Source organism: Calidris pugnax, unplaced genomic scaffold (assembly GCF_001431845.1).
Source record: "Calidris pugnax isolate Ruff unplaced genomic scaffold, ASM143184v1 scaffold461, whole genome shotgun sequence".
Taxonomy (NCBI): Eukaryota; Metazoa; Chordata; class Aves; order Charadriiformes; family Scolopacidae; genus Calidris; species Calidris pugnax.
The window spans coordinates 63,482-85,289 of NW_015091201.1; the positions used below are offsets into that span (position 1 = coordinate 63,482).

The 21,808-nt window shown below is 50.4% G+C and overlaps 3 protein-coding genes across 4 annotated transcripts in view; 2 read left to right on the forward strand and 1 right to left on the reverse strand.

Moving 5' to 3' along the window:
• The first annotated feature begins 1,720 nt into the window (after positions 1 to 1,720).
• LOC106898453 (fibrinogen-like protein 1-like protein) lies at positions 1,721 to 4,249 on the forward strand. Its single transcript, XM_014959706.1, has 3 exons — positions 1,721 to 1,778; positions 2,251 to 2,382; positions 3,328 to 4,249. The coding sequence occupies exons 1-3, from the start codon at positions 1,721 to 1,723 to the stop codon at positions 3,954 to 3,956; spliced, it is 819 nt and encodes a 272-aa protein (XP_014815192.1). The 3' UTR covers positions 3,957 to 4,249.
• Positions 4,250 to 6,319: 2,070 nt separating this feature from the next.
• The window catches only part of LOC106898477 (fibrinogen-like protein 1-like protein), a 25,186-nt gene continuing 9,697 nt past the window's right edge, over positions 6,320 to 21,808 (reverse strand). The window contains exons 1-3 of one of the 2 annotated variants that reach the window (XM_014959746.1): positions 9,420 to 9,456; positions 8,389 to 8,508; positions 6,320 to 7,358 (exon numbers count right to left, since the gene is read on the reverse strand). In XM_014959746.1, coding sequence (XP_014815232.1) covers positions 6,724 to 7,358; positions 8,389 to 8,508; positions 9,420 to 9,423 — 759 coding nt within the window. In that variant the 5' untranslated portion in view covers positions 9,424 to 9,456 and the 3' untranslated portion in view covers positions 6,320 to 6,723. Of the gene's footprint in view, positions 7,359 to 8,388; positions 8,509 to 9,419; positions 9,457 to 21,808 lie in introns of those variants that run through there. The other variant, XM_014959745.1, reaches the window with a different exon arrangement.
• Positions 14,161 to 20,056, forward strand: LOC106898476 (fibrinogen-like protein 1-like protein). The gene is made up of 4 exons (XM_014959744.1): positions 14,161 to 14,196; positions 15,859 to 16,002; positions 18,126 to 18,188; positions 19,281 to 20,056. Exons 1-4 carry the CDS (start codon positions 14,193 to 14,195, stop codon positions 19,907 to 19,909), a joined length of 840 nt encoding a protein of 279 aa, XP_014815230.1. The 5' UTR covers positions 14,161 to 14,192; the 3' UTR covers positions 19,910 to 20,056.

The window sequence follows — 21,808 nt, forward strand, 5'->3', positions numbered from 1 at the left end:
TCTCCTTTCAATTCCAGGCAGTCTCTATTCCTCCACATGCCCCACTGTGGTCCCTTCCATTCTTCTCTATGCGTGTTCAGGCTCCCTCTGTTCCCCTCTGTGGAACCTCAATTACCCCTCATTCCCTTTTGAGTGCTTGTAGATCCTCTCTTCTCCCCTATATGTGCCTCGGAACTCTGCAGTTCCCATCCATGCATGCTCAGATCTCCTCTACTCCCTTTTGTGCACCCCCCAGTCCCTTCCATCCTTTCTGAGTGCCTCACATCCAAACCACAGCCCCTCTATATGTTTTCAAATTCTCTCTATTCCCTTCTGGGTGCTTCAGTCCCTTCAGACTCATTCTGTTCACTTCCAAGCACTCTCAGATGCTCTCCATTCCTATCCAGCTGCTTTCATATCCTCTCCATTCCCCTTGTTGTACTCTCTTGGAACCCCTCTGCTGTCCTCCTTGAACAAACCGATCTCCTCCATTCCCCTCCTTGTATGCTCAAGTGTCCTCCATTTCCCTCTGTATGCAATCAGATCTCTTCTGTTTCCCTCCTCGAATACTCAGATCTCCTCTGTTCCTTTGTATGCTTAGTGCTGCTTCTCCCCTTTGTGCACGCTCACATCCCTCTGACATGTGCCATGACAAGTGCCCTCAGACTCCCACTGTTGCCCTCCATCAACACTCAGATCCCACCTGTCCCTTTTGTGGGTGCTCAGTTCCTATGGGTTCCACCATCAGATCCCTTCCAGTCCCTCTGTGCACCTTCAGTTCCCCTCCATTCTCTCTCCATGCACACAGGGTCAAGCCTTCTGCTTTCTCCTCTGTGCATGTTCAGACCCCTCCATTCTCCTTCTGTACATGCTCAGATCCCTGTTGCTGCCCTCCATCTGCCCAGTTTTGCTCCATTCCTGGGCAGACACTTGCTTTCCTCTGTAGCCATCCACCCTGCATGACCAGTCTCCCAAACCCAGAACCCCAGAGACCATGTCCATCTCAGCTGGCCTACAGCTGAGAAGCCTTTTAGGCAGTTTCTTTCAGCAAGCTTATTCAGCTGCCTTCTTGCAGATCAGGACTGTGGCCCACCAGGGTATAGACATCTCTCTTGCTCCCCCCAAATGGAGATCACCTGCGCCACAACCCTCTTCCCACCGTCATGCAGTTCAGAAAACACTAGCTGCTCCAAATACCGTTCCTCAACAGTCAGTCTCTGTGGGAGTCTTGGGACTGCTCTGACTTCCCCACCAACAGTTAGGCTGGGCTTATCTAAAGCACATTAAACAAGAACCAATTGACCTGGCAGCACTCTGCTGTAATGGTGGGAGGCGGGGACATCCCCAGTGTTTGCTCACCATAGTAAGTTGATGACTGGCATTCATGTGTTTATTTACTGAGCTGCACTCTCCAAAACTCCTAAATATGCTGTTCCCAGGGGAAATTCCATCCAAAGAGCTAAGCACTCACAGAAGAGATCATTCCAAGGACTCTTGCTGGCACAGGGGTTATTTGCAGGTCGGGAAGCTGTGCACCTAGAACCACAGGCACCTTCATCTCAGCTTGTGTTTTCTAAGGGCACAAAGGAAACCTAGCCTGATTCCCTCCTCCAGGAGAAAGGAAGCCGGGACAGGGGGTAGGGCCCACTCACCCCACCCACTGCAGAGGGCAATACAAATGCCTCTGTGAGACCTGCCACTCCACAGTTCTGTGCTCCAGAGGGCATTCCTGCCGGACACCATGGGTGAGTACCGGGCTGGGAAGTGGGAGCTCCTTGCAAGTGATGGGACGCGCACAGGTAGAGCAGCCCAGCAATAGGGGGAGGCTTCATGCACTGGTCCTTGGATGGGAGCGGAGGTACCAGTGTCCTCCGAGGACAGGCTCACCTGCCACCCTTTCCAACACCAGCAGCTTGTGCCCTGCCTTCTGGCTCACCCCAGCCAGTCCCCCACTTCATGGGCCAGGAATGAAACTTGTCTAAGTCATTTGTTGGGTGCTTTGCTCCACCCAAAACTCTCTCATGCGTGACATTTTCAGGAGCTGGTCAAGAGGAAAAGGCAAGGTTGTCTACCCCTTGGGTGAAAGAGTTGAGGCCTTTTGGCAAGCTTTCCAGCTTGTACAGACCAGTCTGATGCTGCCCAGCATGCTTGGTGCACTCCTGCATCTCACATGGTTGTGTTACCATGTGAGCACTGCTGAAGCTATGGGATTTCCCACCCCCATGGAGGGAGGGTCACATCTCATCCTTTCTCTGTCTTTTCCCTTTCTAGCAGCCCAGTGCCTTCTAGTCCTTGCTTGCCTGCTGGTCTTGGCTGCCCCAGGCCACTCCATGCATATACAAACCCTAAACATCTTCAAGAAATCTCCCTCCAACAGTCCGGCGAGTGCTCTGAAGAAAACCAGTATGTAGCATTCTGTGGGCATTGCAGTGCTCTCACCAACCGCTTTCAGTTCCTTGGTCTGGGTCAGCCCTGGCTGGTGAACATCCCCAGCCCATGTTCTGGGCTGGTGGAGACACTTGGAAGAGGGTGTGTATGATGCCTCAGATCCAAAACACACCTGGATGCCTCAGATCCAAAACACACCTTCATAGTGTTATACAGGCAGGAGGGCTGGGGAGAGGTGGCATCACCCAGGCTTTTTTTCAGATAGGGGAGCTTTGTCCAGCTCTGCCCATCTAGTAGGATGACTAACGCAGTGAGAGGCCCTGCAGCAAGTGAGCTGAGGGCATGGGGACACCACAGCTGCGAGCTCAGGGAGGGGATCCAGTGTTGTGTGCTCATGTACAGCCACCTCTGGGTAGGGAAGGGCCCTACAGCATCTCTGGCCCTGGTCCAGGATGGTGGATGTGAGGAGGCGTACCCAATACAGGCTGCAGTGCTCTGAGTGTGCATGTCTGTGTGTGCACTGTGCAGACTGGTGAGGGTGTCTGTGTGCTTGAAGGGCTCATTTTTCTCCTGTTCCCTCAGTCATAGGCAGAGGCAAGGTCCTCTTCATCTTCCTCCCCAACATGGCCCTGCTTTAGTGACATAACCCCTTTTTCAGGAGACCCAAAGAAGCCTCTAGTGTCCATATATCAGCTTCCTGGCCTGATACCAGTATAGCCCTGTGGGTCTGGGGCCTTTCACTGGGGTTGCCTCCTGTTAGGTGTCCCATATGGAAGAGGAACAGAGGGCTGAGGCCAACCCACTCTCACCTCCAGCCAAGCACATTGACCCCTCTGGGCTGGGACAGCTGGTTATCCCCAGGGTACTCTGGCCAGGTGTCCCTCTATCCTCCCACAGGGTGAAACATGGTATTGTCCTGTTGCACAAGCTTTTGTAAAATCACCCTCTTTTCTGCCCGAGGTTGGCCCAAGGACTGCAGCGAGGTCTCCGCTGGAAGCCCCAGTGGCGTCTACATCATCCAGCCCACTGGACTGCACCCTGTCATGGTGTACTGTGAAATGAATGTGACAGATGGGGGCTGGACGGTCATCCAGAGGAACCGGCAGGGCACGGAGATCACCTGGGCCGAGTCCTGGAGCACCTACAAGTACGGCTTTGGGAACGTGCACACCGAGTACTGGCTGGGCAGTGAGTACATCCACCAGATCTCCAGGCAGAAGGTCTACCAGGTCAGGTTTGTCATATGGGATGCTGCAAACAACATGAAGTTTGCAGACTACAACCTCTTCAGTGTGGAAGATGAGTCCCAGGGCTACCGGCTGAGGCTGGGAACATACTCTGGGACAGCAGAGGATGCCATGGACTCAGACAATCCCAGGAATGTGCACAACAACATGAAGTTCTCCACAAAAGATCGGGATCAGGACACTTACAGTGGGAACTGTGCCTCCAGATATAGGGGTGGGTGGTGGTACTCGGCGTGTTATTCTGTACAGCTGAATGTCAAGGGGGGCATGACGTGGGGCAGCCTGTGCAACGGGAACTGCAAAGCTTCTGCCATCCTCATCAAACCAGCTCTATACCAATAGTACTCTTCCCTCCTCCTGGCTGCACTGGGCACATGGCCAGACCAGTGCCCTGGCTGGGACCCATTTTGCTGCCTGAGAGGCTGTGGGTGAATAGGGTTGTTCCTGTATACCAAGAGCTGTTTCTTCTCCTCTTGAAAAGTAGCAAAGCTTCCTGCTTTGTCTCTGGCCTTTCACTTATGATTGTTTTTTAGGGATCATTATTAGAACAAGTCTTTCTAAAAAGCTTCTGTTTCCAAACATGTTCCTTCTGGGGAGAAAATTATGCTCAGAAACCTAAAAACCTCCTGATCCAGTAAGGTCTTATTCTCTTCATGCTTTGCAGGATAGGTGACTTCAGCAGAAAAAGATGTCATCACTAGATAACCTGATCTAAGCTTCTCTGAACCCACACAGGTCATGTACACACCATATTCCTGCTGTAATCTCTGTTCATCCTGCAGAATAAAATTGCTTTCAGAATCTGCACAGATATGTGCAAATGTCCTTCATTTGTGTGGGAGCTTCTCACAACTGCTGATAGTTTCTTGCCAGGAGCAAACCTGAGGCTCCTGGTGCAGTAAGAAAAGACTTTCCAAGGGGACATTTTTCATAAGACTCAAATGAGGAATTAAAGACAAAACTTGCACTTAAAGAAGAGACTTGAGTTTCAAGGTGGGGATCTTTCAAAAAGGGAATGTAGCACCACATGGCTAAAAGCAAGCACTGGGAGCAGAAGGGAAGAGCTCACTTCAGCCCGACCAGGCATGACCTGGGGCTAACCAGAGACAGTAGGCCAGGCCAGCATCATCCTGCCATGTTAACATTGTGAATGCTGGCCCAGGCCTTGGGAGGTAACTGGAAGAATGGACAGGGAAGAAAGGGCAACAGCACTGCAAAGCCACACAGTATTGCATGGCTGGGATACCTGGGACAGGTTTCGGAGCTGAGGCAGACTGCATTAGCTTAGGTCCATATCAGCTTGCTCCAGTGTGGTGATGTCTCTGTGCACTGAATAGCTGAACAGTGGACATGGTACCTGTGATGTGATCACCAGTGCTAAGCAGCAGGTAGTCATGTCTTGCTGGCTGCACTCTGGCTGATACAGCCCAGGATGCATTTCACCTTCAACACTGCATTGCTAACTCCTGGGCAAATGCTGTTTACCAGGAACTCCAAGACCTTTTTTGTCAAGCCGGTTAGGTTGTACTTCCAGACTGGAGTGCAAATGACTTTTTAAACCAGCAGACATATATCTCAGTCCAGAAATGCTACTTTCAAGTCAGGTCAAAGTGGGAAGTCTTTCTCAACTGGCAGCACCTTCATACATTAATGTCGCCAGGCATCACAACTGCAGGCTCACCAATGCCTCCAGGACAGCCAAGGCTGCCTGTGCAGTCTCTTCAGGAACACAGCACAGCCATAGCTCTGAAGGGCGGTCTGGGACCTCAGTCACAGGTCGTGACCTGAGAGTCCCAAGCTGTCCAGGATTCACAGCCACAAGACTTCCTCGAGCTCAGCTTTTCTTCCAAAGACAGAGGAGAGGAACCGTGGCTTCTTTCAGGCCCTAAGTTCAGACTTCCCTCCATCACGAAGGAGATCAATAGCCACATTCCCCCTCTGCAGCAGAGTATGATCGAACTGATTTACCCACATCTCTCATGCCCTCAGGGAGCCCACCACTCTTTCCACATGCCAATCCGTGGTGGCTTCTTCTCTTTCCCAACATAGAGCAACCACACAGCCATGGACAGGGGCAAACTATGGGCAAAGGTTTTGCAAGATACTGGGCTTTGCTAGCTCTGTTGGTTAATCACAGCCTTACAGCCACAGTTCAGTGCACAGTGGCTGGAAAAAAACATTGGAAGCAACAATGCATCCAGAGTCCTAAGAACCAAATCATACACAGAATTAGGTACAACAGCTGTATTCAGCTGTGTACAACAACGGTACCAAAGGGAGAAAAGCTCATGTTACATGCTGATGCTGGGGACAGTCAGCAATGGGAAAATGCTCAGGCCTTTCACTGTGGAACACTGTGGAAATATTTCAGAAAAAAAAAATCTGTACAAACTCCCTGAATGTGACACCAGCTCTGTACCACATCAGCCTGGGAGCAGAACCAGCTCCACAACTGACCTGGCCCAGCACTGTCTGAGCAAATCACCTTGAAACCAGCTGCAACCACATAAGCCCTGGGTGAGGTGAGCTCAGCATGCCACAGGGAGATCCGACTTCCATTGTGCAGCTGCGGCTCCTTGCAGAGGAGAGGACCTGCATAATACACCTTCTTTTCCCCAGGTCCACCACCCCAGGATCTGGACAGATTGATCTCCCTCCCCCTTATGTGCAGTGTTGCTGTGGCAGGTAGACACAAGGCAGCAAAGTCTGGCTCCAGGGTTTATTGCAGCTGATTTCTCCCACCATGGGTAGCAGAGCTGTGGGGCGTGAGGGGCCCAGGGAGGGAGCAGGGCCCGAGCAAAGCAGGGGTACACCGATCGCACAGGGAGGGAACTTGCACTGTCTCCCCCTCCCCAGGACAGTGCCTGCGTCCCAGTGCCAGCCAGCACCGCGGCACTGGGCGAAGCTGCCCACATGCCCAGGGCTCTGGGCGATTGCTCCTGAGCCCCAGAGCCGCTGTGCTTCAGCTGGTGGCGGTGTGGGAGCTGTGGGCAGTGCAGGACAGGCACCAGGGTTGGCACAGAGCTGTTGGCAGGCACAGGAGCGGGACACTGAGCTGGGGACGGGGATGCTTCCACAGGCTCCTAGGAGGCTGGGCACTGTGACATGGTCAGCACACGTCTGTGGGTTTCACCAGGATGAGGGACGATGTGCAGTCGCCATTATCGCAGAATCCTGGCCAAAGGATTTTTTTTTTGGCATTGAGCAGGACGTTCTGGCACTTGTCGTACCACCAGCCCCCGTAGCTGTTGGCGCAGTTCCCGCTGTACTGGTCCTGGTCCTTGTCGGTTGTGCTGAACTTCATGTTGTCGTGTATGCCACCCTTCTTGGGGTAATAGCTGGTCAGATAGTCATCCCCATCACCAGAAAAACGGCCCAGCCTCAGCGGGTACCCACTAGCCTCGCTCTCCACCCTGAAGATGTCATACTCAGCATAATGGGTGATGTTGGCTTTATTCTGCACAACAAAGCGGACCTTGTAGGTGCCCTGCTGCGTCAGCAGGTGCAGGTACTCGGTGCCCAGCCAGTGATCGCCCCGCACGTTCCCGAAGCCATACTTGTAGGTGGTCCAAGATTGCTTCCATGTGAGCTCAGTGTCATGAGAGTTTCTCTGGACAACAGTCCAGCCCTTGCCTTCGGTGTCCATGTCACACCACACCACCCGTGGGGGTGACCCTGCTGGCTGGATGACGTACACCCCACTGGGGCTAGTCTTGCGGAGATGGCTGCAGTCTGCAGGGAACCCTGTGACAGCATGAGTGGTAAACATGGAGAGAGAAGGGAGAGAGAAGGGTCATATGAGTCTGTCAGGACAACAAGGAGCTTCTATAGGGGAGTGAGGATTCAGGACAAAAAGGGGTGGTTTTATCTGTGGTCTACTCCACAGTGTAGAGTAGCTTTTCCACTGGCTCATCCACAGCACAACCAAAGGTCTCTAAGACAGTGGCCCTGGTAAGAGCCCTAGGATCTATTTCTCATGACTTCCTATTTCATTTGGAGCCTTCTAATGCATTTGGCCAAGAAAAGAGGGGGAAAAATCTTCCAGATGCAAGTGATGTCCTCCAAGTATGTCTGGCCCTCACACAAGGCCCTTGACAGGGCTCCAGCAAGGATCAGAATTGTCCAAAGTGTTCTACTGGATCAGGATATGTAGTGAAAATTTATGTTCTCTCTGATGGTCACGGTATTGCAAAGAAGGCTGAGTTCTACCTTGCTTTCATAGGGATCTCTTCCCCCAGCTTGTTGCAGTTTCTCACTTAGCAGGACTGATCTGTCATGATTTACTTGCCAAACTTACTTGACACCTAGTTTGTTTTTCTTGTTTTGTGTCTGATGAGGGACAATTTGCTGTGAATAATTCTGGTTCAGCCCATGAAATCTTGCTTTTCTTGGGCACACAGGTCTTGCAGGGAGTGTCACCCTCTCTTGCAGGGAGAAAGGGAATACTCCTAATTCAACAAGAGCTTAAAAAAACACAAAATACTGGGAGGATGTCTCCTAGAACTGAAGCATAAAAAGACACAAGCACCACAGAGCAATCCTGGCAAGGAGCTACCAAGGGGATGGGAGTGGCTTGGCAGGTGTCGGGCTGCTTACCTCACAAGCCATGGCCCAGGGGTTTGTGTGTGAGAGTTTTTATGTTGTGCATCAGCCTGGGTGCCTGCTTGGCTTCCCTAGCACTCAGTAAACCTGAGAGTCAGTGCTGAACTAGGGAGACATTTTCCTGGTCTGCCTCTTGGTGCCCTGTCAGTGTTCCCACCCACTCCATACTCACCACTCCGGGAGCCGGCAGTGGGTACTGGTGGGCCAGCACTTGCACAGAGGAGAAGCATCGCCACCACTGTAGGTAAGAGGACAAGGTCCCCACAGAGCCAACTTGTCCCAGTCCGGAGCCCTGGGGAGGAAAATGCCCATCACTGTGAGGATCCCCAGCACTACCACCCCCAGCCCCTGGGGAGCTCAGACCAGGGGAGGCAAAGCCAGGGGGCACAGGCAGGAGCAGGGGGCTCCCGGGGTGGCAGGAGCTGCAGCTTCGGTGCAGGCTCTGCCCCTGCAGGGGTGAAGCGAGGTGAGAAATGGCTTTGTCACCCTCCTGATCAGCCCCTTCCTTGCACCAGACAGCAACCTGCAGACCTGTTCTCAGAACCTACAACTCAAGAGTAGTTACAAGAGGACAACGGCACAACTAGATCTGGGGAGAGTAGTCTGCTGGGGGGAGGGAGGGGGAATTATCACAAGAAACAATTCTTTTTGGAGTAATCATGCTTAAGCCTTTTATATAAGACACTCCAGCCCAATGACAGCTAGTGGGAATTCGGATCCAAAGGACATTGCACAGATATCAGCTCCCAAGCAGACAGGAGGAAGTCTCCTGGCTCACAAAGTGACATAAGCTCAAACCCTCTGTGCTAGCCACCAGCACACTTGTACACCCTGCACTAGCTCAATTACTGGGGAGATGCCATCATGCCTGGAGAACGTGCAACCACGTGCCACACACATCGATCAGGAAAGGACCAACTTTAAATCTAGGTCTCCACATGAACCTCCCTTGACAGGACATGGGAATACAGGGCACAGGTAGCCTGGGGAAAGCATGGGCTGGTACCAAGCATGTGTGTCCTTTGGTTCTTTGGTCTTGCACCCCTTCTGCTACCAGGGTGCCTGGCAGCATGCATCACCCAGGCAAGATCATGGCTGCTGTCCTGCTAATCATCTTATGTCTTTGTATACTCACCCTCATCAGGTCTTGTCTGAGCCCAGCACCACACATGAAAGCAGAGTGCTGCTGGGAAGATAACTCACCCATCACAACAGCACAGGCTGAACAGAGAGCAGGAACCCAGTGGTGCACCCTCCCATGCCGAGCTTTCCACAGTGACTTTATAGGCACTGCACACACCCACTTATGTTCACATTTGTTGTTTGTAGAGGCATAAGGAGGCACTTGCAGATTGCAACTTGAGCGCTTTTCAGATCCCATGACACCACAACTAAACCCCCTGAGGGGAGGGAGGCATGCCTCTCCAGCCAGAGAAGTACAAAATAATCCCCTTCATGATGAGGGATTTCAATTATTGACTCTCCCAGCTACACAAACACCACATATGAATTGGTCACTTGGATCAAATTCTGGAGAGCAATGACCAAACTGAAGTGGAGAGACCTAGCTTTTTAAGGATATACACAGAGAAACTAGCAAAGGAAGAAAGATTAGGTCTCCTATTTGCCTTTCCAAGGTGACCTTGGAAAGATGAGGACAGGTCCTCAAGAGATGTGTCTGCATGCTGCCTCTCTGCTGGCAAGTTTCAAGATCAATGAGTTAAGTCATCGGGCTGGACCAGTGATCAGCAGCCAGAAATCACTGTGTCCCCTGGCACTCCAATCTGGATGCTTAGAGTAGAGGGCAAGGGCTCCAGGTAACAAACAGAGCCCTGTGGGTCCCTTTGCCACTCTACTTTCCAATCCCTGCCTATGGCCTGGTGAGACCCTGCAGATCCCTCCCCACCCCCAGCTCCACCAGCCCCTTCCTTGCACCAGACAGAGGTAATTTCCTCTACAGGAGCAAAATGCCCTCAGGACAGACTGTTTGGGGGGGCTGTTCTTCATGCCAGAAGGTGCAGACAGGTCCACTTTGACAAGCCAATTTTAGGAGGATAAAGATGCGGTCCTTCTACTTTCTTCTCCTTTGTTTTTTCAGACTCACCAGATGTCTTCTTCATGGCACAGCTTTAAACCTGGTGTTTGCAACAAGCCAGTGTCAAGCTGAGGCTCCCACCAAGCTTTCTATATTGCAGGAGTTCACATCAAGCAGTGCAATTTGCAGGTCTGGATGCAAGAGGTAAGCGATCCCTGGATCAACTTCCATCCAAACCATTAGATCTCACCCTTGCTTGCTTGGTTAGTGGTTGGGAGTCCACATCCACAGCCTCTACAGTTTGGGAGAATCATAAAATCCCCGCTCACAAGTCTGTGGAGGGAGACGGACCCAAGCTGTCCTGGGAAGACGGACCCCAGGCAGAGGGGCCATGTTCCCTTTCTGCAGGGGCAGGGGAAATGGGTGACTTAGGGCCTCCCATGGGCTGTTCCCAGAGCTTATGCCAGTGCTGAGCAATGCAATGCCTCGGGGTATACTGGGGTGCCTGTGCCAGGGCTGGCAGGCAGGCTGCTGCTGCTGAGCCATCATTGGGATCACTGCTGGCAACAGGGCTGACAGATACAGCAGGAACATGGGCTCCACAGGTAATGAAGAGGAAGTTCTCCCCTGCCCCCCTGCTTACAGCAGGGTCCACTGGGCTGCTCCAAATGGATGCAAATGGTATTTCCTTCAAAGAAATGGTGTGTCAACTGGACAGCTTATCTACAGTCCAGCAGAGACCCCGGGTTTGACTTTAGCACAAATATTTCAGTGGATGGTGTCTTCAAAGCTATCAAACAAATGTTTTCCAAGTCATGCTGACGTGGGACCTTTTTCTAAGAAGACAGGTGCAAGAGGATCTCTGAACAGATACAGGTTGAAAGCAGAGCTGAGGACAACAACCAGTGCTTGCACTCCAGAGAGGGAGAGCAGGGACCACCATGCAGAACTCAAGAGAGGAGAATGAAGGCATGAGCCAGCTCTCTCAGCGAAGGCAGGCTGCTCTCCACAGGCAGAAGCCAAGGGTGAACCCTGAGGAGGCAATGCCCTTGCTGGCAAGGCTCCATCCTGACAGATCGGAGCCCAGCAGGCAGAGCTAAATGCTGGCAACAGCTCCAGGCAAGGCAAGCAGTCAGTTGGATCTAAGATCCTAGACAAAAGGACACCGTGCAAAAGGCAGGGCTGGAGATAAGCTACAATGTGGATCTGAGCGATACACCCAGGAAGTAAGTTACCTATCTACAGTGTAGGTCTAAAATCTATCCAGAAAACAAGGACAGATAGGGGACCGGAGACCAGCATTCATACAGTGTGGCTCAGGTTAGGACTGAAGGCCCAGGGCTAAGCTGAAACAGGTCTCATGAGCCCAGGTGAAGGTCCCAGGTGGGACTGGTCACCAGCCATTAAGGCCTACTGGTGCACTCAGGGCCATGAAAGTAGCAGTTAATCCTGAGAGAGCAAATCACACAGGCCTGGCAGGCTGCACAGGTGTCTCATGCTCCATAGGTCCTCAGTCATTTGCTATAGCTCTTTGGACTCACAAAATAGCTTCTCAAGGCACATTCTGCTGCAGCAAGACTGGCACCACGGCTGTGCTCCTGCAGAAATACAGAGGCATAAGGGCTGGGCAGGGGGATCTTCAGAGAACCAGGTGAACACAGAGTACCCAAGACCACGAGGACCTCTGAATGTCTCTGGTCTGATCTTGAGGCCAAACCAGGGACAACTTAGAATGGGTTGCTTAGGGTCATGTCTGGGTCAGCTGTGAATATGTCAAGAAATGGAGGCCTCACAACTTCTCTTTTTTTTTTTTTTTTTATTTCCGTTTGGAACATCCTCAGGCTGAATTTTTTTGTCTAATTCTAATTTCCCTCCCTTCCTTTATATCCATTGCCTCTCATCCTGTCCCTGTGCACCTCCAAGGACAGACAATCACAGGGTGATGGAATAATTTAGGTTGGGAGAGACCTCTGGAGGTCATCTAGTCCAACCCTGTTCAAAGCAGATCTAAAAAAATTAAGTCTTTGTCCAGTCAAGTCTTGAACACCTCTAAGGACAGAAATTCCACAGTCTCTCTCTGGGCACCTGTTCCAATATTTGACCAACCACATCTTATAAAATGTACCTATTTCTAACTGGAATTTCCATGTTCCAACTTATATCCATTGCTTCTCATCCCACCACGATGCACCAGTCCAGCTGTAAGTTCTTTGTATCCTCCCATGAGGTAGGTGTAGTCAGCAATAAGATCTCCCCGTTGCCTGCTCTTCTCCAGGTGGAGCAACCCTGTTCTCTCAGATTCTCCCACCACATCCTGAGCTCCAGGCCCTCAACCAGTCTGGTGGCCTTCACTGGACTTTCTCCAGTCTGTCAATACGTTTAGGGGTCCAAAATGAGACACTGCTCTGAGGAGCCCGACTCTGTCTGCTCTCCACCCTCACACCAGTTAGCTGCAGGCACCAGCAAGATCCCACCTCAGCTTTCCCTTTTCCAATATGAACAAGCCCATCTTTCTCAGATTGTCCACATATGTCATGTGCTCCTGCCTCGACTGTCTTTAGTGGGTTTAGCTGGACTCCTGGAGTTTTAGTCACTGTTGTTAATAGGGGAGCACCACACAGGACACAGCACTTCAGCTGTCATCTCACAGGTGTAAGTGAATAATCCCTTCCCTCACCCTCCTGGTTGCATTTTTCCAGATGCAACCCAGGATGCAGCAATAAACAGATCTGTGCCACAGCTGTGGTTCTTTCAAAGTCAAACGTATACTGAACAGGAGCTGAGACCCAGGACACAGTTGGGGTTTCAGAGAAATCCTCTCTACGGCCTTGCCCCTGCCTGCTTTGCACATCCTAACCCAAACACTGGCCACAGCCTCTTGGAAAAGCTGCCCGAGGACTGGAAGCTGTTGGCGAGGCTCTTGCTGAGGGTTGCTGCCTGACTTTGCTTGCACCTGCTGTTGAGCAGAAGCAGCAGCACAGCAGGGCATGCACAGGAGCCTCCATGACCAGGCAGCAACGCTGCAAGCAAACAGCTTGTGATAAAAGCCCTACCCGCTCCTCCACAGGATCTGGCCATCTTATGCTGTCCAGCACAAGTTGGATCCTGGGATAAAAGGGTCCTCATAACGCAGAATACTGAGGATATCAATCCCTAGGAAAAGGATGGTTGGGCATTTTCTCTAAGAAATTCATGGTATAAGTGCTCCTAGTAGCAGAGAGGAGCTTGAAGTGAGACCATTTTACATCAGTGTCACATCACAATTCTCAAAGCTCCCTTGTGACTGCTGAAAGGGCCACAGTGCCAGGGGAGACCACAAAGTTTATTGCGCAAGAGGCAGTGTGATGGTGGCAGGCCAGGCACGTCAGGAGGCACCTGGAGTGGCACTTTCTGAAGTTTAGTGCACAATTTTCCAGGAACACTAGAGTACCTCTTCTCTGAAGGGTCTAATGGGGTCCCCATTGGCTCTTGGACCCAATGCCTGCTCTGGAGAGAGCGATTTACGTCTGATATTTGATTTCCATCCAGGAGGGGGAATGTCATCTGGGTATTTTCTTGTGAGTTGAAATGTGCAGAGGTACCCAGAAGATTCCGTTCCCTGGGAAAACCCTGCCAGGTCAGGGGGGCAGCCAGGTGCTGTATATTGCAGTTGTTTTAAGGCATTCGATTATTGGTACCTAATTATTTGCTTTGGCTCTGAAGAAAGCTCTTCACCTTTGCAAGACATAGCCTTCATTGTCTGAGGACATATCACTTAATGATGAAGAGCAAATAAGCCATAAACCACCAGTCCTCTTGCCAACTAGGGGACAAGTGTTGTGGTTTGGGTCTCGTGCCTCCACACCCTCGCCTGCTGAGCCCTATAACTTTCAGTCTGGGCACCCCTTCAGTCAGGCCAAACCCTCTCGGCTTCCCGCTCGGCAGGTCCCGGCAGAGACAACATGGGTGAGGATGGGATGGGATGGGATGGGATGGGATGGGATGGGATGGGATGGGATGGGATGGGATGGGATAGACAGGGATGGGATGGGATAGACAGGGATGGGATGGGATAGACAGGGATGGAAGGGGACGGCACCACTGCTCATGGCTGCGAGTCACAGGGCATCCTGGCACTTTATCTTCTGCAGGGGTCCCTTCTGCTCACACACCCCAGCCATCCTAGCGCTATGTCCATTACACTGTCTGGGCTCACTGTGCCCTGGGCTGGGAACTGGAGCAGGAGTCTGCATGTTTTGCTATTTTCAGGCTGTATCAGTGTAGCCCTGGAGTATCAGATAGCCCATTTTACAAGCCTCATATTTACCAAACATTCCTTGTAATTTTCAGTTCTCCAAGGAAAGTATCAAATACAGTAGAATAGAAAATGGATTTTTTAAACATTTTGGATTAAGGAACGATATTGAACAGGTATCAAGATCTGGAGGTTACATGCTGAAAAGCACAGTGCTGCCCCCAGAAGAACACCCAGGAGAGGCTGATCCTCTCCCCCACATCTCCTTCCTACCCAGACCTTTCATGATCATTCAAGAAAGGTCTGGGTCAGCCCTGGAGAGAGCATTGCTTCTCCGGTGGCCTAAAGAAAACATGTCTTTAAACTTGCCTCTAAACACCAATGTATCAAGACACAAATGATTGGGTCAGCTCTGAGCATTCCCAGAAAGGCGTGCTTGTCTCTAGGATGGCTGCAATTGCACAGTGGTTCCAAGCCAGCATCATGGATCGTTTTCCTTCTCAGTCATTTCAGGGAATGGTGCTAAACCCAAGTATCCTGCGGCAGTACAATAGGTTTGGCTCCTTTTGGAACTTTGTGGAGGGATCATATTGGCAATCCACTAGGGTGAGCTACATGTCTCATCAGGAACAGGTTTCCCCATGGGCAGGTGTCTCCACAATGCCCCACTCTCTAGGAATCATGATAAACTTTCTATTATTTTATTTAGATTTAACATTGCAAAAAGTGTGCTGGTTTCTCTAGCTGCTCAGAACAAGAACAAACCAGAGCAGCTGGTCCCATATGGAAGCCATATAACCATATAAAGGACGTCATTTGCACCAGCTGGGCAGTATTTCCTAAAAGTTTGTGTTGCCCCTCTCAGTCATGCTGCTTTCATGCAGAGCAGAGCTCTGCATGGAGTTTGTTCCCACCTAGACATATGGGTTCTTACTCCCCACAAACCTGGACTGGAGGCGGGTGTAGTCCCAGTTTACACCATATGAGTGTGTCACAGGAGCATGATGGCAGCTGGGAGGAAAGGGGATTCCTTCTTCCATGCTCACCCTGCTTGTTATCTCCAGCCCTGAGACCTGTTTTTTTACCAGGGTTTCTGATTATAGCCACTTTGGGTTTGGACCAGGTTTTCACACTTCTTTCGTCTCAAAAACCACCAACAGCAGGTGCCACCGCTAATAACTCCTGCCAGTGAGTATATGATGGCTCGTCTACATGAGTGAATTGGGGCTTATGGCTCCGAGAGGGAGCTCTATACCTAAAGAATTTTATTTTCCTATTTTACTCTGCAAGTAAAGGAGTCAAGTGGGAGTCATGACTCTCTAATGCAAGAGTTATGATCTCTTTCTTCTTTTTCCAATCTCTTCCCATTTCAGTTACCCAGCACCTTTGTCTCCTGCTTTTCACCTGCCTGCTGGCCCTGGCAGCATCTCTTCCTGCCTTTGACATAAAAAACTTGCATCTCCTCAATGGCACGCTGGATGAAATTATGAATGTTCCCCCAGAGTCCTCCCAGCTCGGTAAGTACACCACTACAACTGGGAGTGGCAAACAAGGTCACATTCAGTCAGATCCTACACAGACCTCCACACCAGCCTAACCCCACTCCTGCAGCATGGAGGAAGGACTAAATACTGCTCTATCTGTGGGCAATGCCAATGCAGTGTAGGCTGTCTTACTGGAACAAGAATCCTGTCAGAGTCATCCTCTGCTTACTGCTTGTCTCTTCTTCTGTCTGGCATGAAGTTCTTCTGCCCATAAGTGAGTCCATAAGTCCAAAGCCCAGAGTTCATAGGATTCCAGGGGAAGGGACAGGTTTGGTCTCATTGCCAGCAAGACTGAGCCAAGGGTGTTGTGGGCCATGGGCTCTTCCTTGAAGAAGAGAAGCAGTGTTAAAGGTGTTAAGGCAAACAATCACAGTGTGTTTTGAGGACATGGGGAACAGTAGCCACCTCTGGAAAGCACAGTCAGCAGAGAACTGAATTCAAGAGAAAACTGAATACAAAGAGGAACTAGGTAAAGTTACTACAAGGAATCTAAACTAGTGTCACTGACACAGAGCAGTCACCCAGCTGATGGCACAGAGTAATCTACAAATACCAGGGTATATTGGAGCCATGAGGAAGCCTCTGACAAATGCTCCTGGAATAAACTGGGGGCTGGGGGTGGGACATAACATGACATGACATGACATGACAGAAAGAGCTGGTTCCCTTCAAAGGTAGGAGGAAGAATTCTTGGCAGAAAAAGACAAGGTTCAAGTGTTTGATGCTGGTTTCACATCAGCCTTCACTTGCAAAGGTCAGATGTCAGGAAACTGCCAACACAGGGAGAACCCATGAGTAAGACAAGAGCTTGGACTTCATGAAGAACTGCAAGTCTGAGTAGAGAAAGGACATGTGCTCTGGGCTTCACACTCATCTCTCACCCAGACCACTGGTAGGGTGCTCTGAAAACATGAGTAGCATGAATGTAAGATGGATAAGCAGGGAGGCATGCCAGAGAAGACAGGTTAACATTTGAAAGTCTTGACTTGCAGAAAAGTACTTCCAAGTGGATTGGGAGTGAAGGCAGAAGGGAGCAGGGTCAGACTGTGGCTTACAGAACAAACACAAGTGAACAGCTTCATGTGGCTGTAGTAAAAGTAAATACCGCAATAGGAAAGTCCTCCAGACCACATTACATGAGTGTTCCCACTCCATACAGGCTCAGGCCATCCATGTTCACTGGTGGGCTTCGAGACACATTTGGAGAAATTCAAAAGGAAAGTGGTCAAAAGTCACACAAGCAGACTGTGCCAGGGAAGGTTGAAGAACTGGTTTAGCCCCAAAATCAGAAAACCACAGAGGAGGAAATGACAACAATATTACAGTCTGTCTGCAGGAAAAGTATACTCTGATATACTTTACTATAGTAAGTACTATTTACTTTACTAAAGTATAGTCTTACTATAGTAAGAGAAGGAATGGACTTATACACAGTGAGAGAGGCTTAAGTTAAACACTTTATAAGGGCAAGGATAGGAAAGCACCAGCTGAGAGTGAAAGCAGAGAGCAGATATTTGAGGATGTCAGAGACCAGCAGCTGCAGCGTTAGGCGTCTCTTTCAGAGAGGGGACGGGAATGTTTTTTGTAATTCCATAAGCTTGTCATTCATTCCTCTGTTTTATAGCCATAAGTGGATACACACAAGATGTCCTTGTAAAAGAATTACCTGTCTTCCAGCAACACTCTTCATATTCCCTTCTGAGCCACCTGAACAGAGCCCCTCTCCCAGTTCTTGATACCTGCACCAGTTTTCCTGTGTCTGCTCTGATGTTTCTTCCCCTTCTAATCCCTCTTCTTTCTGAGTCCCTTTCTGACTATTAACACTTTAACAACCATATTTCCAGTGTTGCCACCAACATTCAGGGTCTTTTTCTCACAGAGTGCTTCTCACCAAGGAAGCATCTGCCCCATTCTAATACCATGTGAATTTCCTCAAACTATCACTTGGCTGATATCCGAAATGGCAAAATCTCTCTGGAATTAGAAGCAACAACAGAAAAATGGGACTATCATCTGCAGATCATGCTCTCACAGCAAACATTTGACATGTCTACTCTCAACACTTGCTCTTGTGTCCTCTGTTCTTGTTAATTCAGATAATGGTGGTGAACATGTTCGACAGGTCAGAGATATCGCCCCCCGCCCACCGGCAGGCCACGGTAAGTCTCTTCTCAAGGAGTACATCTTCCCATAAAGTTTTACCATTGCCAGGAGCCCAGAAGCTCATGAGGAGCTCTCAGCCACCTTAGCCCATGTCCTACATGTTCACTGTCTCCTCCCAGGATAAATGTGGATTTTCTGATAGGCTATAGAGATGCCACAGCTCATAACCTTGGAAGGACTCTATTACCAGCCACGGTAATAGGACTCACTAGTTGATGAGGTCATTTCAGCATGGGGAATTTTCCACCTAAAGATCCAAACTGGAAAGTGGTGATTCATTACTGGTCTTTGGGAAGTGGTGATTGATTATTTTCCTATTTTCACTATACAGTTGATGAGAAGATTGGGTAAGACAGGAGCTGACTGTGTTACTGCTCTGACTGAGTCAACATTAGCCCATAGGACCACAAGATATGGCTTTACTGGATAGGAATAGCCAGGAGCAGAAGTACTGGAAGCGGAGCAAGGCCTTTCCCAGAAGCATGTAGGTGCATTCAGCTGTTTGCTGTATAAGGGAGCATAGAAAGACCATAATCAAATAAAACAAGTCAGGCAATTTCTAAAGAGCTACTCAGGTAAACCCCAAGAAAACCAACGGATTTGCCCTATTGAGATCACAAGGGCTGACAGATGTCTTGATCACACTCTCTCCAGGGTTTCTGAGATTACTATAAAGCTCTAAAGACTCCAGGCTCTATCAGCAAATGGCTTTATAATTCAGGTTTGCATTTTTCTGTGTGGTAACACATCACCTGCATGCTACAGGCAAATCATCACAGCACTGCAAGACAGAATCCAACCTGGACTAGGGTACATTGTGTGCTGGGTGAAGGCAGTGTCTGGCTTGGTCTCACCAGGCCAAGACATTTTGACAGTTGTGTCCCATCAGTTTGAATCCTGCCTTAGGAAGATATGAAGTCCAACTCTTACTCTGATCATTTCAATACTTTGATTTACTCCTGTGAGAACATGGCAGGAACACAGCCCAAGAACGTGTGTGCAATAAGACATAGGCACAAAAGAATTATCAGGTACTTCCAGTGTCTCACTGTGTAAGATTTAATAACCATGTCTGTTTCTTGCCCCAGGCTGGCCCAAGGACTGCAGTGAGATCCCTGCTAGCAGCCGCAGCGGTGTCTACATTATTCAGCCAAAAGGGCTCCACCACCTTGTGGTGTACTGTGAAATGAATGTGACAGGCGGGGGCTGGACAGTCATCCAGAGGAACCAGAAAGACACACCAGTCACCTGGGCTGAATCCTGGAGCACCTATAAGTACGGCTTTGGGAATGTGCGTAGCGAGTACTGGCTGGGCACCGAGTACATCCATCAGATTGCCAAGCAGAAGGTCTACAAAGTCAGGTTTGTCATCCAGGACTCCACAGACAACACCAATTTCGCAGACTACAACCTTTTCAGCGTGGAAGATGAGTCCCACGGCTACCGGCTGAGGCTGGGCTCTTACACAGGGACAGCAGGGGATGCCATGACCTCAGACAATCCCAAGACCATGCATGACAACATGAAGTTCTCCACAAAGGATCACGATCAGGACACTTACAGTAAGAACTGTGCCTACAGCTATGAGGGTGGGTGGTGGTACTCAGCATGTTATTCTGTACGGCTGAATTTCAAGGGTGGCATGACATGGGGCAGCCTGTGCAAAGGGAACTGCAAATCCTCCCTTATCCTCATCAAACCAGCTCCATATTGTTAGTGCTTCTTCCCCCTCCTGTCCACACTGGACGCTCTGCAATGGCTCTGCATGACCTTGAGCCTTTCTGGAGCAGAGAGGGGAGCCCAAGGGTAGTAGGGTTTTAGTCATATGTCACTTTCCCTTTCCCCTCTCTGACTGCAGCTCCCTCTCTGCTCAGCTCTTTTCCCCTGTGCTTGCCAATGATTCCTTGTTATTATGCTCATAATCAAGAATAAAAAAATCACTTGTGAAATTTGTGGATTGCATATGTATACCTTCTCTGCGGGAGGAAAACACCTAGCCCTTGAATGGCTTTTCATCAGAGTTTCTTAGCTGCCTCCAGAACTCCTAGCAAGCAAAAAAGCTACATGCCACAAATTTCCACGTACTCTGCACTTCTCTGTAGCATCTGGTAAAGCATCCCAATAAATTTGCTTAAGCTCATTCTCCATTAATGAACGTCTGTTCTGTATTTCTGATGTGCTCCCATTGAGACCCAAGAAATCCCATGTCAGGTGCTAGGACTGGGGTCTTGGGGCTAGTCACACTGAGATGTGGGATCTGCACAGGAGGGGTCAGAAGGGACCTGTCACATGGGAGAACTCTTCCTAAATCATCACCATGTTCACAGTCCAAGAGCAAAAGCTGTGGCAACGTGCTGGTGCCAAGGTCCTGCTCCTCCTGGGAGGCTGCATGTGTCAGGATTTGTCGCTACCTGTCGGTCTGCACAGTCATGCTTTTATCCTGCAGAAATGCGGTGTGAAACTTGTCAGTAGATCTGTCTGCTGTGACTATGAAGCATTAAACTTAAATGGAAGAGAAGTAGGTTAGCTGTTAGGAAACACTTGAATTAGGAGGCACTCCAGTGAGGGAAGAGCTCATTACAGGAATGAGCTCATTGTACCCACGTTTCTGAGACCAATTTAGATGAACCCTTGCTAAGAAAGGTGCAGACAGAGCTGATGCTGTGAGGCTGCAAGACAAGGCTCCTTCAGGTTCTCCATCCCACACTGCTGTGGCACTGCCAAGACAGGTTGTTCGAGTAGCATGTTCACCTCCACAAATAATTTTCGGCTTTGTCTTGGGGCAGCACAGCAATAGCAGTAAGTTTCACTTCCAGGACTGACAGCTAAGGGAAAACCCAGCCCTTAGCTGTGGCTGCAGAGCCCAGTGCCCTTCGGGAGCCATCCAGAAAGGTTTGAGAAATTAGAAAATACTGAAAGAAGTGAGCAATCAAAAATCTCCAAACCCAAAATTAGCCATGCTGCTCCGGGGAACTGCCCTCAGCACAAGAGGGGCCACCTGCACCTGGTGCACCTGGTTCCAACCCCATATCATTCTGTGATTCTGTGATCAGGGCACAGATACGATGAGAGCTTCCCAGCTTCCATCACAGAGATGTCCTGAAGCAGAGCTTATAGTTCTCAGGCAAGTATCTTTTTCTTCTGACTGTCCGAATTTAGCAAACATTTAGTCAGCACAACACACTGCAGCCAGCCGTTCCCCGGCACAAGTGGGGCAGCGCTCCCACCTCTCCCTTCCCCAAGGGACGAAGAGGACCTGCCCGGAGCCGGTACTCTCGGGGTGCCCCATTGCTCTCTGTCCGCTCTCCGGAGCCCATGGGTACAGCGTTGCCAGGATTCCCGCAGGGTGCCCAAGTGCTCTGAAGTACAGCATGAGGCCAGTGCAGCAACAAGCGGGATGCCCACAGCGCGGTACAGCGCGGGCTGTAGTGCAGGATACACGCGAGGAGGTGCGGGGAGCGGAGCCGGAGGTGCGGGGAACGGAGCCGGAGGTGCGGGGAACGGAGCCGGAGGCGCGGTGCAGAAGCGGAGCGCCCTTCGCTCAGCTGCGGCTCCTTTAAGCCCGGCGAGGGCGGCGGGCGCGGGGCGGCGCGCGGCGGGGGCGGGCGCGGCGGGG